This window comes from Saimiri boliviensis, chromosome 10 (assembly GCF_048565385.1).
Source record: "Saimiri boliviensis isolate mSaiBol1 chromosome 10, mSaiBol1.pri, whole genome shotgun sequence".
NCBI lineage: Eukaryota > Metazoa > Chordata > Mammalia > Primates > Cebidae > Saimiri > Saimiri boliviensis.
Window position 1 is genome coordinate 65,601,167 of NC_133458.1, and position 19,198 is coordinate 65,620,364.

The 19,198-nt window shown below is 32.4% G+C and overlaps 1 protein-coding gene across 1 annotated transcript in view; it reads left to right on the forward strand.

Annotated features, from left to right (window-relative positions):
- The window catches only part of ZNF804B (zinc finger protein 804B), a 529,772-nt gene extending 511,229 nt beyond the window's left edge, over positions 1 to 18,543 (forward strand). The window contains exons 3-4 of the mRNA XM_003921179.4: positions 4,030 to 4,160; positions 9,999 to 18,543. Coding sequence (XP_003921228.1) covers positions 4,030 to 4,160; positions 9,999 to 13,662 — 3,795 coding nt within the window. The 3' untranslated portion in view covers positions 13,663 to 18,543. The remainder of the gene's footprint in view (positions 1 to 4,029; positions 4,161 to 9,998) is intronic.
- Positions 18,544 to 19,198: the final 655 nt, after the last annotated feature.

The following is a 19,198-nucleotide window of genomic DNA, read 5'->3' on the forward strand; positions in this document are numbered from 1 at the left end:
GGTATAGCAGTCTGAATTGACTAAAACCATACTAGAATGAATGACACAAGAACTTCAAAAGATAGTACAGACCAATATCACTCATGAACATAGATGCAGAGTTCATAATGTTAGCAGATCAAATTCATCAATCAAAATGATAATATAAAAACCAAGCAGTATTTATCCTATGAATGCAAAGTTTAACACAATTAAATAAATAGAAATTATTTACTACATAAATAAATAGAAATTAATAATGTGATTCTTTTCAATAGATTGAAAAAGGTATTTAAAAATATAACACACTTGTATCACAATTACTTTACTTAGTTTTCTTTACTTTATTGCCATCTACCTTTATCATTAAAGGATAAGAATGCAAGGTATTGTTCTAATCTTACCTATGCTACCTCTTTGTTTATTACCTAGACTGTAAGGTAATAAAACAAATACACTCTTTACCACCTGCTTTACACAATACCATATTTTCTTTCCCGTTATTCTGTGTAAATGTGTGAAGTATCATTTTTTTCCTGAAATATGTATGCCATGTGCTGTTCTCAATAAGAGCTGATTCATTACACACACTTGGAGAACATTTTTCTTCCCAAATTATTTATTTTCTCTTTAAATGGAGGAAGGTTACTGATAATCATGGTATGTGCCATGGCTTAACTAAACGAGTTCTTGTCAGAACAAGAGGAGAGAAATCAAACTTGGGCTAAGCCAAAGCATGAGGCTGGCAAAATTTGGCCTCTGGATTCTTAGAAGTCCTCCCCATATGTCCAGTGATTGACAGTCCTCTTTTCATCAGACAAACACACTTTTGGAAGGTCTTTGATAACAGATATAATCACTTTGGTGTAACCTTTTCCAGTATTTTGTTGATGTTTAATAGCAAGACATTGAAACATTTTATAATAATTGTCCATTTATTTTCTCTCTGTAGTGGTATCCATATTTTTGCTTTGTATATTTTAAAGCTCCATTATCATTATGAAGAAAGTTTCATTATTCCTGGTAATATATCTTTGCTCTGAGATCTAATCTGTCTTACAGTGATATGGCCCCCTTTAGCTTTGTTTTGCTAGTGTTGACATAATATATGTTCTTACTTTCTTTTCTGTTAGTTCATTTGTCCTCATTTTTAAAAAAGCTTTTTTGTGCAGTCAACAGGGTTGGACCTCACACTTTTATCCAAATGAATACTCTCTGTCTTTAATTTTGGTGTTTAGACCATTTACATCTAATGTATTATTATTTTTAGATTTGATTAATTTTCTTGCTGTTCATTTTATAATTGTCCAGTCTACTATACATTTTTCTTTTCTTTTTTTTTCTTTTTTTTTTTTTTCCATTTTCTTGCACTGAGTACATTTAATGATTTTCTTTTATCTCCTTTGTTGTCCTCCTGGCTAAAACACTTTATCATTTTAATGGCTGCTGTAGATTTTATAGTATATTTTTCTTTAACTTACAGACCAGTTTCAACTCTTATTACATGCCTGATAATATTTAATTGGATGCAAGATATTATTACTTTTTCTCATTTTTGTTGGCTAACTTTTGTATTGCTATACATATCCTAGTATTTGGTTCTATGATTCAGCTAAGTTACCTGGAGTCAGCGCTATATTTTTATTTCTTGCTTTTGTGATTTTTTTGAGCAACTGTAAAGTGGTGCTCAATCTATTGCTAATTATTCTCTACTGAAGCATGGCTTTTCTGAATTATCTATTTAATGTCCCATGAGTTCTTCCAGTTTTGTTGGTGAAAACAGCCACTATTCATGAATGCTAGATGCTGTTTATATTAAACTTCTTCAGATGATTTTTTCCCCTAAACTGGAACAGTTTTCTCACACATATGCATTGATCAGTATACTGAAAACTTGAGGCAGATCTCTGGGTTTTTTTCTCTACTCAAACTTCAGCACTCAGCACTGGCTAAACCAAATTTGTAGCTAGATGTCTTTAAACAAAATCTCTTCTTCCAGTTTCCTGTGCTCCTTAAAAATATTTTAACTTTGCAAACTTCCTAAACACAATTAATCTTTTAACTATTCCTGTATGTTTCCAAAGCATATTGTGTGCACCCTTATTAAGACATCAGCACTATCTTATAGAAGTATAAACACTTGTCTGTCTTCCTTGAAGGGGAAAAAAAAATTGATTTGTTGATTTGTACATTTTTACACTTTATAGTAAGAATAATATGGATTAACACAGTAGTAATTAACAATATTTGTTGTTAGATAAACCATACAAAATTCTCAACCATTTCTATAACTCAAAAGTATAGTCCTGGAATCTAGAAGGCTAATAAAAGAAACAGAAGTATCCCAAATTTTCAAACAAGATTTCAAAGTGAGTGAAATGTCAATTGCTGTGAGTAAATAAATCAGATTCCTCATCTGCATTGTACAAGTTTTGTGTGCTAGTAATACCTAATATTAAATATAATATGAAGTATTTTTATTCAGTACTAACAGTATAAAATAAACTCTTCCTTTTTTTTTCTAAGATAGTAATTTTCTCTGACAAATTGAACTATAGTTTATGTGTGTTCATAAATCATGCAGGACAATTTCCTAAAGGTCTTTGCTTGTAAGACAAGCCTTCACCCTAAGAACTAGGCTTTCAAGTACATGGGGTCTGAGGAAGTAAGTCAGAGGGTACATAGCAATAAGGATTTTATAAACCTTTATTCCTGTCTTCTGACCAAGGCTGTCCACTCTTTAATGCTCAGATCATCTGTTGTTTATAATTTCTGGAAAACTATTGATCTTTTTTTCTAATAACATATAGAACAGAATTCTATTTTTTGAGATTTTCAATTTTTTAGAAGGATTTGAAGTATTTGTCAAAAATTGAATTTAGGTTGAGTCTACTGTTCTCCCTGTAGCTGTTTCTAATTCTGGGAGGTTCTTGTTCTTTGTGCTCATAATATTATCTCTTTGAAAGACTGATCTGTCTTCTTCAAATCCTTAGTTTAGATGTTATCTTACCACTGTCTCCCATGAGCATGTTTCCTTTAAAGAATGAAGCTAATGATCATTAAAGGTTTTGTCCTGGGCTCTGTAACAGTCAGCTACAGTATTACTACCTCACATGATAACTGTAGTTTTCTCCATACCTGGGAAACATCTCTTATACTTGATATAGGAAATGAAAATAATTTCAACAGACACAGATTTTAGACTGTTTAAAATCACTTTGAATGAGTTAAGAGAGGATAATCTTTAAATATACTTCCAATTCAAGATTAAACCCCAAACTTCAAGAGGTTCATTTGATTTTGGCTGTTTCTCAGTTCATTCAATATAATTAGCTGTGCTTGGTGGCAGATTCTAAAGAAAAGATCCAACTTGCATGTAAGTCAATTGTTTTAGAGAACATATTAATTAAAATAAGTGGTGGATTAACTGATATCAAGCAGGGTCATGCCTCTATTCTGAGTTGGAACTCCTGACCCATTTTTCTGTCTTCCTGGATACAATATAGAAATATATATTTGATAAATATCTCCATCCAAAAAATGAGTCCAAAATCACATTTAGAGCTTTGAACTTAATCTTTCACAGTAGCAGATGCTGTTTCCTGAAACAAACTCATTCCACCCAGTGTATTTAATAGCATCAATTTTACAAGTGAGGGGCAGGTGGGTGGAGGAACATGCATCTCATAACGTGCCTCCCTTCATACTCATTCATATATTGCACATTTTTACCATTTGTGTTTTTACAGGCACACAGATTATTGTAGGTGCATAGCCAGGGTGATACTGGCAAAGCCTGGGGTCCAGCTTTGCAGCACATTTTTGCAGTGACTGTGACAAGCTTGGAAAAATAACCTGGTTGACAACTACATTTATCTGTTAAATGTATCTTGGAGCAGAGAATAGCAACAATGGAGAAGATACTTTTACTCTTTCTGTCCAGAAAGTCACCTCTGCACTTAAGATAAAGAATAATAAGGAGCCCTGTAGATAGAAAAGAATACGTTATTTATTGATAGTACCTTTTCAGTTTTTCTTCTTTTTCCCCAGAGACTGAAAGAATTAAAGCAACGGGAATTTGCTCGAAATGTAGCTTCTAAGTCATGGAAAGATGAAAAGAAACAAGAAAAAGCACTTAAACGACTTCATCAGTTGGCTGAGTTAAGGCAGCAATCTGAATGGTAAGAATTAAAGGTGTCTGGAATAGTGCAAAACTCTCTTCAACCTACTGGGAAATTTTAAAGGCAAATCTATTGTAACAATGTAAACAAATAATAATTAACTAACAGATGTGTCTGTTAGGCAATATAGTTAAACATTCATATATTAATTACTTTTGGCCTTTGATATTTTTCTTTCCTAATATTGTTAATTGAATGTACTCTATAATGAAATGATCCCAGAATGATTCAAATACATTAGTATTTATTCTATTCAGTTGACTAAATGGATTAACATCATTTCTTAATATATTTTCTAAATTTTATAATAATAATTTTAAAAACCATAAATAACAATGCATTTTAGGGGTTGGGGAATAAGTCTTCTGACCATTTTCCTCTACACGCCTGAGTCTAGTGTAAATAACACTATCATTGTCTGGCTGACAAACAAGATGTAATTAATACAGTTAAATTTACCACACAGTGCCATTTAAATTGATAATTATAATATAACAATCTTTATACTAATACATTCTTGTAGCTGAAAAATAGCAGTTTTACAAAAGCTTGGAACCACTCGATGTTTCAAAGTTGTTACCTGGAATGCAATTAAATTTGCAGATTATGATTTGTGTTCATATGAATCATAATATAAAACACTAATACAGCTAATTAATGTGGTTGACAGCAACCTGGTGAATTGTGAAATTTATGCCCTTGTGCCAGAATTTAAACCCCTGTTGCTTAAACGGAAAGTACTATGTAATAAACAGGAGTTAGTGGCTGAATTAGTTACCACAAAATATTATACTTAAAAGGTAATTCTAGGGAATCATTTATTTTTGTAAGACCAATTATGAGTAAAAATACAATTAATATTCAGCTTGCATGTATTTATGTATTTGTAACTCTTAGAATACTCTAATTAGTTTATGCAAATACATAAAAGATAATCATATTTAAAATAAATGAGAAATGACAGACAATACAATGAAGGACTTACAATATGTTATTCAAACATATTGTCAGTAAGAACTCAGACAGTCCTCGCCAAAATAGGGCTTAGAAGGAAAATTTCTATGGTTGTTAGGGTAGCATGCAGGAAAAAAATCTAGTGAACATGTCAATTCCTGAGTGATTAATGATGAGATGCAATAAGTCAGATCATAATAAGTGGGACAAGTCCTACCATAGTCCTACCATAGAGATACATCTGTAGAAAGGTACCTTAAGGCCACAACAGTAAATCTAAATAGTCTCAACAAATATAATTTTGGTCGTTTGTCATTATGAAAGTTGTCACACTTCTACATTTCCGCTTACTCATTCTATATTTTCCTCTGGGGTAAATAACGAAGGATCAGAGGTGCCTTGATGATGGCAGTGGTGATGGTGATGATGATGATAATGATAATGATGATGATGATGATGATGATGTTTTGTTTAGAAGTTCTAAGTTTGCCAGAGCTACCCATTCAGTTTCTTCCAAATGAAAAGGTCCACCTTATTAAGTTTCAGCTGTCCCTCTGGAAACCTTACTCACTAAACAAACACAAACCTAACCACATCTTGGTGATTTTATAAAATAGGCACGCTCTCTAGGTCACAGTGTGCCCATATTGTTAGAGAAAAGACAAGTGTTCAGCTTTCTAGACATAGAGCATGAAACTAGGAAAATAATTATTTTTTAAATTTTCTACTACCCAGCACCTGCCTCTTAGCCAATTGCTCTCTCTGCTTAAACATTCTCATTACTGAAGAAAAGTCAGTCAACAGGATTATTAAATACTTTATTTTGGTAGCTGAATTGACAAATGAAAGTTAAAAATAAAATAAATAGAAAAAAAATTGTTGGCATTACCCTTCTCCTAGACAATCTTTCTTTGCCATTTTTCCTCATAATGAGGACTTCTGAGTAGGATGATCCAGATAACAAAATTCTTCTGTGACCCTTTGGGAGAAGAGTGGTAAATTTACTGGTAGAGAGAATATCAGAATCAGATTCTTGATAAAATGATGGCAAAAAAAAAAAAAAAAAAACAGCAAGATCTTATAAAGGGTCATCAAATTTGGCCATCTCTTCAGTAGTTCCAGCCAACCTGTTTCCTCAGCAATAGCAGTTATTATATGCAGGTGAGGGGATAGTCACTCTCTGTATGTGAACTTCATATATATATATGTCTAAGTATAGTACATCTTGCTATGAAATTTTTTTCAAAATTTTAAAATTTTAAGGCTATTGATTCTGAGACTATGACTTATTTAAATGGTATCATTTAAAATTTTTAAATTTAAAACTTCATATAAGAACTTCATATGAAGGTTTTCATATGAGAGTTGGATAATGTGGAACATTAAGAAATGACACAATTTAAAGAATTCGTATTGTTTTGATATGTTTTTTGTTCTGTTTGGGAAGGATACATTTTGAACAGGAGAGAACCAAATTGTGCATTTGTTAAGTTGTAGAGTATTAGAATTTTGGGAGAAAAATTTGAATGGATAATCTATTAATAAGAATGAAAAGCCTAACTCTACAGACATTTTATTAACTGCTATTTTAAAATAGATAAGAAAATATTTAAAAAACTGAAGAAATAAAATTCCAAAGAAGGGAGGGAAATATTACATGTGGAGATAACTATAAAAATTAAAGCTTCCTTGAGAATGGAGCTGTGGTTTCCAGGGACTGGCTGGTGGGAGAAACTGGAAGGTATTGGTCAAAGTTTGTAAACCTTCAGATGAAAGATGAATAAGTTTTGAGGATCTAATGTAGAGCATGATTACTATAGCTAAAAATACCGTATTGTTTACTTGAAATTTGCCAAGAGAGTGAATCTGGTGTCCTTATCCCACACAAAATGGTAACTATGTATATGACAGATGTGCAGATTTGTATGCATACAACAAATGATCACTGTATACCTTGAATATATAAAATTTTCATTTTCCAGTTATATCTTATTTAAGCTGGAAGACGTTAAAGCTTTAATAATATTATAATACATAAACTTGTATTAAAATAGTAGAATTTGAAACATCACAAAGATAAAAACAGATTTTCTAAAATAATAACTGTAATTTAAGAAAAAGGAAATTAAAGTTAATAAAGTAACAAGATAAAAAGTTTGAAGAATAAAAATAAGAAGTATCAAAGATTAACACTAAGGACAAAAGGTTGAAACTTGTGAAAAATCTGTAACTATAAATGCAATTTGAATTGCAAAATGAGAACAAGAATTAAGGACAAGAAGCTAGAGCACACTATAATACAAAAACAATAAGGGCAAAGAAATTTTAAAATATTTAAAGGAATGTAAAAGGAAGAAGCTTGCACATTAGAGAGATAAATGGTAAAATAAAACAGCAGTACATAAAAGAATATTTAGATTAGCATAAAGCAAGAAAAGGAATAAAACGGTGTCAGGATAATAAGCAGAAGTACTATTAAGAAAAGTATATACATAATATAATATAATAGAGATACTAAAATATCTACATAATAATATAATTGAGAAAGGAAGAACAAAAATATCCGTATACCAGACTTATGGAATAATTTTGACTGAGTTTCATACAGGTGATAATGTCAGATTGATTGAAGTTTCTGGAGAAGGTTAACTTAATTCAGAAGCATAGTTCCTACTTAATCCAAATTGTGGCTACAAATATGGAAAATAATCTCTTTGGTACCAAGGCAAAGTTGAATACTGCAGCTGTTTCTGGATCACTTCCTTTTATCTTCAGGCTGGAGGCACTTTCAAAGTCCAATAATATTCTAACAAAATCTCTATGCTCCTTTTTTACTTTTATGCTTGAAAGAAACATTCAGTAACCCACATACTATCTTAGAATGCTCTTCACTATTCCTCTTATTAAATATGTCTAATATCCCCTCTTTAAAGAACATAAAAACATGACTCAAGAAAAGAAGACTAATGTAATGAATAAGAAGTTTACATTATGAAACAATTACTGTAAGGAAGAGAATACAGCTTTAAAAAACTTCTAAATTTAGTTTTTTACAAGATTTAAAGGAACTCTGTAATTCTAAAATTACAGCCATGAAGATGAGAATTAATTCATGAAGATGAGAATTAATTCATGAAGATGAGACAATCTAAAATCATTCAAAACTAAACGGTGGCTAAAATTATTGTTTGCAAATTAAAATCCATATGGCCATAATTTGTAAACAGATTAAATATTGTAAAACATTGAGTCAATGAAATAGAAATGAAATCAAAGAAATTCTCCATGAACTATAGCAAAAGACTGAAGACAGAGTAAGGTACTGAAATAAATATCAATACCTAAAGGATATATTCAGGAAGCCGATAATTTTAAAACATAAATTTAAAAAGGAAGCAAAAATCAGAGAAATCAAGGAAAAAAATATATCTGAAATGAAGAAAGTTAACTTGAAAGTGCTCAAGAACTACTAGTAAAAATTCACCCAAAGAAATCAACCTGTAACTATGTTCTGCTAAAATGTTATACATATTTATGCATATATTAATATACATGTATATATACATTTTTATGTAACCAATGTAATAAATTATATATATTTATATTTTTACATTTTTTCAAAAGGGAAAAGCATACAAGCACACAAGCAGATTCATTTCAGAGATAAATAAAAGGAGGCTTATTCAATATGTCTGTAATTATACTTACAGAGACAGTGAAGCAAATTACATGAAATTTGGTGGACAAAAGGAATGTGACTCCAGAGTTCTATGCTGATTGGCCAAATAATTATAAAAGAAAACAAGAATTTGTTAGACAAGGACTTAGAAAGCACTACTCTCCGTTACAATATCAACAATATGTGGAAGAGATATTAGTTGGTTTAGCATTTTATAGTTAAGAAACAAATGACTAGATGAAAGTAAAACAAAAATCAAAATTAGAAATAAGCAAACAAACACATCCAAGCATATGGAACAAGGCAAAGGAAAAGAATGCCAGTTCAAAGCCAACAATAAGAAAAATCATGTGATTGGTATTGTCTTCTTCCTGGTGAAGCCCTCTTTTATAGGAGAGGGTATATAGGTAGACTGTGAAAGTGCATATAATTTTAATCTAAAGAATTTTATCTCTTATATGTGTTGGTATTTTCAGTCTTGTTTGAATTGCTAATGAAGCTCAGTAGATAATCTTATGAAAATATTTAAAAGATAAAACATAATACAGAAATGGTAGAAAAAATATTTTGATAAGTAAGAAGAAAAAGAAAAGATTTCAAAATTCTTGAAGATATTTAGATAGATTGTACCTATGTCTTATTTTATGATGCAATTATTGTAATTAGTCAAATTACTGACAAGTCATATAGAAAGAACTTACCACTGTGTTTCAAAATGAAGTGAGTATGAGGGAATTTTAAAACTGAGGAACCAAACGTTATAAATGTTAGAACTAACACATAAAAGCAAATTAAAGAAGTATTTATATATTTTATAGTGACTTTTAATTCTAGTAATTTCTTATTTAATATGAATGCACTGATTGGAAAACTATTAGTGAAATAATGTTAAATCTGTATTCCAAAGATTTATAGATTCTGGAGGACATATATGGCGATGTAAATGCTTTAGAAGCACTAGCGTAAGTACTCACTTGCTCTTGCTTTTTGGTAATTTCGAAATACTACATGTAAACAATTCATTTTAGAAATAGCCACTATAAAACTTAGGCTGAGCTATTTAAGCACAACAAAACATTATATTTTAGAAGATGTAGCTCATAAGTTGTAAAATAACTCATCATAGAAACACTATAAAACTTTCATATGTAGATATGATTCAAAATCTAATATCTTAATCATTTAAATATTTATTGTATTTACAGTGTTTCTGGAAATGGACCAGCATACAAAGCCCCCAGGGTAGCCATAGAAAAGCAACTCCAGCAAGGAATTTTCCCCATTAAGAATGGCAGAAAGATATCATGCATGAAGAGTGCACTTCTCCTTAAAGGAAAAAATCTCCCCAGAATCATTTCCGATAAACAGCGGTCCACCATGCCAAATCGACACCAATTACAAGCAGACAGGTGTTATTTGTTTGGAAATCGGATACCACAAACATCTTCAGATCTCAGCAATGCAAATCACAGAACAGGAGTATCATTTTCTTTTTCCAAAAAAGTGCACCTAAAATTAGAGTCTTCAGCATCAGTTTTCAGTGAGAACACCGAAGAAGCCCATGATTGTAACAAGTCACCCATTTATAAAACAAAACAAACTGCAGATAAATGCAAGTGCTGCAGGGTTGCAAATAAAGATACACACCTCACCAAGGAAAAAGAGGTAAACATTTCACCAAGCCATCTGGAAAATGTTTTACACAATACCATCTCCATAAACTCTAAAATTTTGCAAGACAAAAATGACTCTATTGATGAGACACTAGAAGATTCAATTGGCATTCATGCTTCGTTCTCTAAATCTAACATTCATCTTTCAGATGTAGATTTTACTCCTTCCAGCAGAGAAAAAGAAACTAGAAATACATTGAAGAACACTTTAGAAAATTGTGTTAATCACCCATGCCAAGCAAATGCTTCTCTCAGCCCACCAAACATTTACAAGCATAGTGATGCCAGGATATGTGAATGTCTGGATGAGTTTTCATCACCAGAGCCAAGTGAGCAAAAGAGTACAGTGCATCTGAATCCAAATTCCAGAATAGAGAACAAAGAAAAATCTTTAGATAAAACAGAAAGAGTTAGTAAAAATGTGCAAAGACTTGTAAGAGAAACATGTACCCATAATGTGACATCTAAATCACTGCCTTTTCTCCACGTTCAAAGCAAGGATGGCCACACCACTCTTCAATGGCCTACGGAACTTCTGCTGTTTACAAAAACAGAACCCTGTATCTCTTATGGCTGCAACCCACTGTATTTTGATTTTAAGCTTTCTCGGAACACAAAGGAAGGCCACAATCCAAAGGACTTAAAAACAGAATTGGGTAAGAAGCCCTTGGAAGTGAAGACCAAAAGAGAGAGCCAAGTCTCAGGTTTAATCAAAGGCCAACAAAAATTGAACCAAGAGGATAATGAATATCTGAAACCAAAGATGATGATAGGTAATCCGGATTGGGAAAAATTCCAAAGAAAATATGATTTGGACTACAGTGATTCTGAGCCAAATAAGGGTGAATATACTTTTAGTGCAAATGATTTGGAAATGAAAAATCCTGAAGTGCCTCTTTACCTCAATATGTCTCTAAAGGATTGTGCTGTAAAGAACAATAGTGAGAATGAACTTAAAGAACCTACAGGGGCCCATTGGCAAGGCTGCAGAAAGGTAGTTCTAAATGATACAGATGAGGGCCTGTCTTTTCCTACCTACATCTCTAGAACTAAAAAGCATAAACTGATTTCTTGCAATCCTCGATCAGAGTTTGAAGATGAAAGGCAATTCAACTGCAAGTCCAGTCCTTATACGATAAGGGGTCACAGTGCCCATGGGAAAGACTTCCGTGTAATTCTGAAGAGTAACCACATCAGCATGACCAGCAAGGTTTCTGGATGTGGAAACCGAAGATACAAGAGATGCTCTCCAAAGTCTTCTTTGAATAGGCATTCTTACCCTTCGGAAACATCCCCTAGCAGCATGTCCAGCTTCAGAAGTACTTGTTCAAGTCATAGATTCAATGGTAATAGCAGAGGTAATTTGCTCTGCTTCTGTAAAAGAGAACATAACTCAGTTGAAAGGCACAGACGGAAATGTGGAAAGCACAACTGCCTCTACTTGTCTGATGAAATAACGAAGAGCAACCAAATGCCATCTGAAACACAGAAAGAGAGGAGCTGCAAATTGTGGGAATCATCTAAAAATGAAAAATACTCAAAACGTAGATATTGTCACTGCAGAGAAAGACAAAAACTGGGCAAAAATCAACAACAATTTTCAGGGCCAAAATCTACGAGAATCATCTATTGTGATTCTAACTCACAGATTTCCTGTACTGGAAGTGGTGAAAAACCACCTAATTGCCAGGGAACTCAGCATGACAGATTGGACTCTTACGCAAGAGAGAAAATTTATTACTTGAATAAAAGCAAGAGAAATCAAGAGTCTTTGGGCAGACTCCACATATGTGATCTTGGAAAAGTCAGGCCCGTGAATTGTAACTCCGGGAATATCAGCTGCCTTCTAAACTGTTCCAGTGGCCCTCCAGAAAGCACAGAATTAAACATTACAGAAGCAGAGAGGACCCCTCTAACAGCAAAAAGCCTTTTAGAAAGAGTGCAAGCCAAGAAATGTCAGGAAAAATCAAATAATGTTGAGGTCTCTTCAAGCAGTTGTAAAAATGAATTAGAGGCTCATTCGCAAGTCCCATGCACAATTCAACTTGTACCATCAGGCTGTAACAGACAAGCATTGCCTTTGTCTGAAAAAATACAGTATGCAAGTAAGAGCAGAAATGATCAAGACAGTGCAAATCCAAGGACTACAGAGAAAGACAAAAGCAAAAGTTCACAGACAGATAATTGCACAATTTTAGCAGACACTGATTGTGATAACCATCTTTCTAAGGGTATAATTCACCTGGTAACAGAGTCTCAGTCACTAAACATAAAAAGGAATCCAATAGCAAAACAACAATCAAAACCTTTAATTAGTGAAATCCAACCTTTTATTCAAAGCTGTGACCCAGTGCCAAATGAATTCCCTGGTGCTTTTCCATCTAATAGATATACTGGTGTTACTGATTCAACAGAGACCAAAGAAGACCAACTAAATCTAGACTTACAGGATGCAAGCATGCATATAAATCATGTGGAGGGAAATATAAACTTTTCCTATGACAAAACTATGCAGAAGGCTGACAAAGTCGAAGACGAATTAGAAATGTATCATAAATCTATCTCTCCCCCCTTAATTCAACAGCCCATAACATTTTCTCCTGATGAAATAGATAAATATAAGATCCTACAGCTACAAGCCCAGCAGCATATGCAGAAACAACTCCTATCAAAGCATCTTCGAGTTTTGCCTGCTGCAGGACCTACTGCCTTCTCTCCGGCCTCAACCATACAGACCGTTCCAGTTCACCAGCACACATCTATCACCACCATCCACCACACGTTCCTGCAGCATTTTGCTGTTTCTGCTTCCTTAAGTTCTCATAGCAGTCACCTACCTATTGCTCATCTTCATCCTCTTTCACAGGCACATTTCACTCCTATTTCATTTTCGACTCTGACTCCAACCATTATCCCTGCACATCCCACCTTCTTAGCAGGTCATCCCCTGCATTTAGTAGCTGCTACCCCCTTCCACCCATCTCACATAACACTTCAGCCCCTGCCCCCTACAGCATTTATTCCTACGCTGTTTGGCCCTCACTTAAACCCAGCCACAACTTCTATCATCCACTTGAATCCTTTAATCCAACCAGTATTCCAAGGTCAAGATCTTTGCCATCATTCTTGCTCTAGCCAGATGCAACAGTTAAATGAAGTAAAAGAGGCCTTAAATGTGTCCACGCACTTGAACTAGTAAGTGTTGAAGTCCCTCTTGTGGATAATATTTTTAATTGTCACTACCTATAAAATAATATATTTAAAACAGTCTATCAATTATAAGATTTAAAATATTGCTGCCAATTCAAAATGTGACCAATATATAAATATGAACTGAATTGCTAATATTAAAACAAGAGCATTTTAATAATTTTTTAGCTTGCCAAAATAATAGACAAATTTAAAATAATTTTATGAAAGGGTAGAAAGAAGAGGGAAAAGGGTGAAAGATTTGTTTTGGATGGGTTTTCACATAATGTTCTAAAATAGCAACAGAAAACATTCAAGTGGAGCATTAAAATTAAAAAGAAAAATCAAATGAAAGACGGCACCCTGTGTTCTAAGTGTTTGTTACGAGAATGAATGACTGTTGATTTGGCTTATTTGTTAGATAATAAAAGGTCGGTGAAATGAAGCGATTATTAAAAGTAATTTCTATGGCTCACTACAGACTAAGTTTTCAATTAATGTAGTTTGTTACTGTATTTTCATAGGAAATAAGAACAAGACATTTTCTGATTAGGTTGAAAATTATACTTCAGTAAAAACAATCTTTAAAGATTGTACTTTTGAGTTTCTGTGAAAAATATATCTTCATTTCACATAAATCTATGTCAAGATAATTTTGTAATTATAAGAATCAGCAAAGTCTAAAACTAAGAATGTTTAACTTTTGTATTTAAAAAGATACAACTATCATTAGTATTTGATAAAGCAAACTCTAAAATGTACTCAGAATAACCTTTTAAATGTATTGGTCAATCTGTCAAATAGTACAGGAATTAAAATATTAAGTGTTTATTATTCTTCTCAAAAGTTTTACTATGTTCAGCTAATGTATCTGTAAGGATAGAAGTAAAGGTTTGAAAATGTCGATGTTTTTACATGTTTCTTGAAGATATCTTATTAAATATCTGGTGTGTTTTATTCAATTGTGCTAGATATTTATGGAACAATGAATGATGATGAATAAAATCACCATACATGTAATTTTGCAAACAATTTCAAACATTCAAAATGGTTTTCGGCACACAAAATTTTTATATCATACATCTATATTGGTGCACGATCCTAAGTTTATTATTTTATGTTCTTAAGCTTGAGTTTCAGAGAAAATCAAACTTAACAGAAATGGAGGTGGTCATTTGTCTAATAAGGCTGTCTATACAAAGATGCAAACTCCTCTACCACTAGAAGATTAGAGGATGTCTTCTTCAGCCTTGGCTTCAAAATAAAGACAGCTATATTTACTTAAGGTCTGTTGTGATTCAGGTAGAGTCACCCTAACCACTTGCTTGCATTATCTTCTTTACTTTTCACAACTATTTTTTTAAATCACTAATATGGTTCCTCATTACAGATAAGGAAAATGAAGTAGAAAAGTTAAATACTAAATACTTAGTAAACAGTAGGAAAGGACATCTTTGATTCAGGAGAGACAGTGAGAGGAGAGCGAGAAAAAGAAAGAGTGGAGAGAATAAAAAGAATAAAAGGAGATGAAGTAAATTTGAAGTTTTAACAGAAGGAAAAACTGCAGTTTCTAAGATATCATCAGAAACTTGTGAGATAAAGAGTTCTGACTGGTATATAAGTGACAAAATCTAATTTAAAAGGATTGGAAAAATGAAGAAAAACCTTCAAATAGCAAGAAGCTGTACTTGCATGGAATTCCATGAAAATAATTATAAAAGGCCATTGACGAACATTGAGTAAATCCAAAAAGAAGCGAGATAAATGAAATATTTATGATAAAATGGATGACAAATGATCTAGCAGGTTTTTTTTTAAGTAATGTGAAAAATTATTTCCTAAAGCAAAAAATTACAAAGCTGGTACACAGCCAAGATAATCATGGGAACTCACTAGAAGCCCTATTATAAAAACTCTAGCCATCTGATTGATTTTTATAATTGTCTTGGTGACAATTTAAACTCTCAGAAGGTTAGACCAGAGCACCTCTACTGAGCACTTAATTTTGACTAACAAAGACAGATTGATATGAATGGATGACATAGAAATGACTATTCCATCTTATATTAACAGTGATGAAGTGTTGACCAGGCAAACTAATTTGGACTATGTAGAAAGCAGACTTCTCCCTTTAAATAAAAGATAATTTGTACTCCAGAGTGAGAAATCGGAAAAATTGTGGCATCACATGAGGAAAAATGCAGTTATGCAACTTACTTCCCCCAGATCAATAACTGTAGGCTGAAACACTGTTTTGTTTTCCATTTTACCTTAAGAGAAACACATTCCAGGAAAAAAATAAAACAAAGAATTTTGAATATATATTAAACTCTAAAATAGTTCAATTTAAAAAATTGTCACTGTGATGGATTGTATTTTTAGCAGTATTTCCTTCCACTTACTTAATTATTTGACAGGTGAATTTGAGCATTAAATTTATTTTATGACTATTGCCTGATATTTGCAGGTTAATTTTCTTTACGGGATCACTGTTTCACAAGCGGCTCATGGAGGCAGTTTTTAAAAATCTCTTTCAAACTCTAAATGCTTAAGAAAGGCTGTGAAATCTTATACACAAGTACACACACACACACACACGCATGTGCAAACATACTCTTATGTATATAGTTTTCTTAAAGATTATAAACCAGTCTAACATCAGATAGCGTCATTGAATTTGAGGTATAGTTACAAAAAATAAGTGCTTTGTATGAAAAACTGAAAATTTGGGGAAGTCCATCTTAATAATTCCCTGCCAAATTCAGCAATAAAAAAAATACAATGAGCCTATAAAAATGTAAAGGTGAACTTAAGGTTTACCTTTAAGGCATTATAAATAAAATATTGGAAATTATTAGAATATAGAGAATGATTTAGAAAGTCTCCAATTCCCAGAGTTTTTTGCTTAGGTAGACATTTTACAAAATGATCCCTTGAAATTTATGTCATCTACCTAAAATGGATTTAACAGTGACCCCTTTTCTTTAATTTCTGCCAGGACTTAATGGAATCTTTCTGTTATTTCTGAATGGAAATATACTCAAAGACACTGATTCTGTAAAACGTTTCTGTTAAATGGAACATTTAACTGGTAAAATTACTCAGGATTCTATTGTGGAATCTCATTATCTCCTTAGTGTATGAAGTTACTACTTCCACAGTTGCAAATGCTCACAGCAACACAGCTTTCTGAATTTTACCACCATACTTTCAAGCTGATCCCAAAACATTATACATTTCAAAACATTTGAATTAATCATTGATGTTGTGGAGATGGATCTATCCATTAAGATACCTCTTGGTATTCAGGTGCTCTTGATGTACGTGAGTGAAACGTCCAGATGCTCTCCCCAGGATGTTGGATAGTTGACTCCTTAGTGGTGAAATAATACTGCTGATCATTTCAAATTAGTAGCACATTTCTTAATATTTTCTAAAAACTTATTCACATTTTCAGAGTTTCTTTCTGAGTTTTCAGAAACATAGTTAACATTCTTAAAAATATGTATAAATATCAGATCCCGTTTTGTAAAAACACAATTTAAAAGATCTAAATCTTACACATTAATGTATATGGCTAAGATACTTAAGGATAAAATGGACCTAGTGCTCATCTCTGGCCCAGCAAAGCTCGTGAAATAGTTTAGTTTTGATTCTTTAAATTTGATGAACTCATTAAGAGAAATGTGCTCTCATTGGCAAGTAGAAACTTTGTTAAAAAGCAAGTGAGTGACTAGCTCCACACAATAGTTGGGAAAACAGATAATTGCCCTTTGTGTCTCAGACTGAAACCACTTCATTAAGACAAGAATTTCCTACTAAAATATGAATTCTGCTGCCAATAAGCCTGGGTCTAGAGGATTTTCAAAGGTTATCATTTCATTCCAGCAAAAATATTATCCACTTCTTCTATTAGGTGGACATTGAAGGTGATTGTTGTATATTTGGATTAAGCTATATTAAATGGAAGCAGCAGCTGAGGGGGTTAGGTTTAGAATAAGCTAATATTAGAAAGATAAGCCAAAGGGTCATTTTCATACAGGAGCTACATATAGGAGAGTGTGCTCCCAAACCACTTTTAAAATTCTTTTTTTCAGTCACTTCCTTTTTATGCAACCCCCCTGCCAACCTCCGCCTGCCCCACCCGCCGCTGCCCTGCCATTTTTCTTAAATAGCAAGAGTAAGAATATCTTGTGAGAAACATTAAAGTAAAATCAGGCAAATTGGGAAACTTAAAATATGTATGAGTGCACATGTGGGTGTGAATCTGTGTGTGCTTTTAATAAATATACTCTTTAGTCTTTTATTGTAGATCTTGATCTTTGTTCGAAACAGTGTTTTTCAAAACATATTCACATATTGAAACGATAACTTCAAGAAGAGTTTTCTTATTCCCAAACAAAATTGTTATTTCCTTCAATATGTGAGATAAAATAGTTGACAATGTAAATTGGTTGTGTAGCTGTTTAAAGCAAATTCCCGTCTTAATTCTAATTAAGTACTTAATTGTAATTAAACTTGGTGAACCTCTGGCAATATGATACACAAACCAATAATTTTATTTTGCATTTTCTGTATAAATTGTCTTTTTAAACTATACTGTGGCTACGTAAATTGCACTATTGTACATGAAAAGCAGCTTTTTTAGGTTATTCAATAAATTACTTGGACTGTAGTTCAATGCAATAATATTATTTTCAATAAAAAGCTTAATAATATAGGAGTGTTAGTCATGTATTTCTAACAAAAAGCATACCAAAATATAAGAACAAAATCAAATGCAAAATGGTGTGGAAATATTCTGTATTTTACACTGCTGAATTAAAATGCATTTATCATTTTATTTATTACTGTATGTATTTATATTGTATATTTAAAGGCTGGGATTTCTTAGACTGTTTCTTAAAATTTTAGTGTTATTAAAATAAGCTGTTTCCTCCAAATGAAAATAAATATGACTTTAAAAATTCTATAGATGTATCCTTTGTTGGAACCTATAATATATATACATATACTATAAAATCTGTTTCTTTTTGTTTGCTTTAAAAATGTGAACTAATGTTTTGCAATATTTTAACAAATCTTCATAAATAGTTTCAGGAATGTATTCTCTAATTGGTAATATAAAATGGTAGCATTCTACACATTTATTATAACTTTAACTTTAATGTTAAATCTAGAGATACTTTAATTAAAAGAAACTCCAATAAGCTGTCTCAGTAGGACTCAACTCACTAAGAAATCTCTTTAATCAAGCAGGACCAATGGCATGGGAAAATGACATTTCATAAAACTCCCACTCCTCTTTATTTTCTTAATCTTTGCACTCCATTCCTAATAAGTGCTCATCTGGGGGATGCTACTCTGATATTTGTGCAAAATCTCAGTACAGGTGGTGTTAGAAATACCCACTAGATGTTCCCTTGTTCTTGAATTACATCTATCCTTATCCTTCCCTTTGCCCTTCAACAAGCTCTAACCAAATCCTAAATCTCCTTACTTTTATGTTTTGATTGAATGAGCCATCACTACCTGTGCATTTT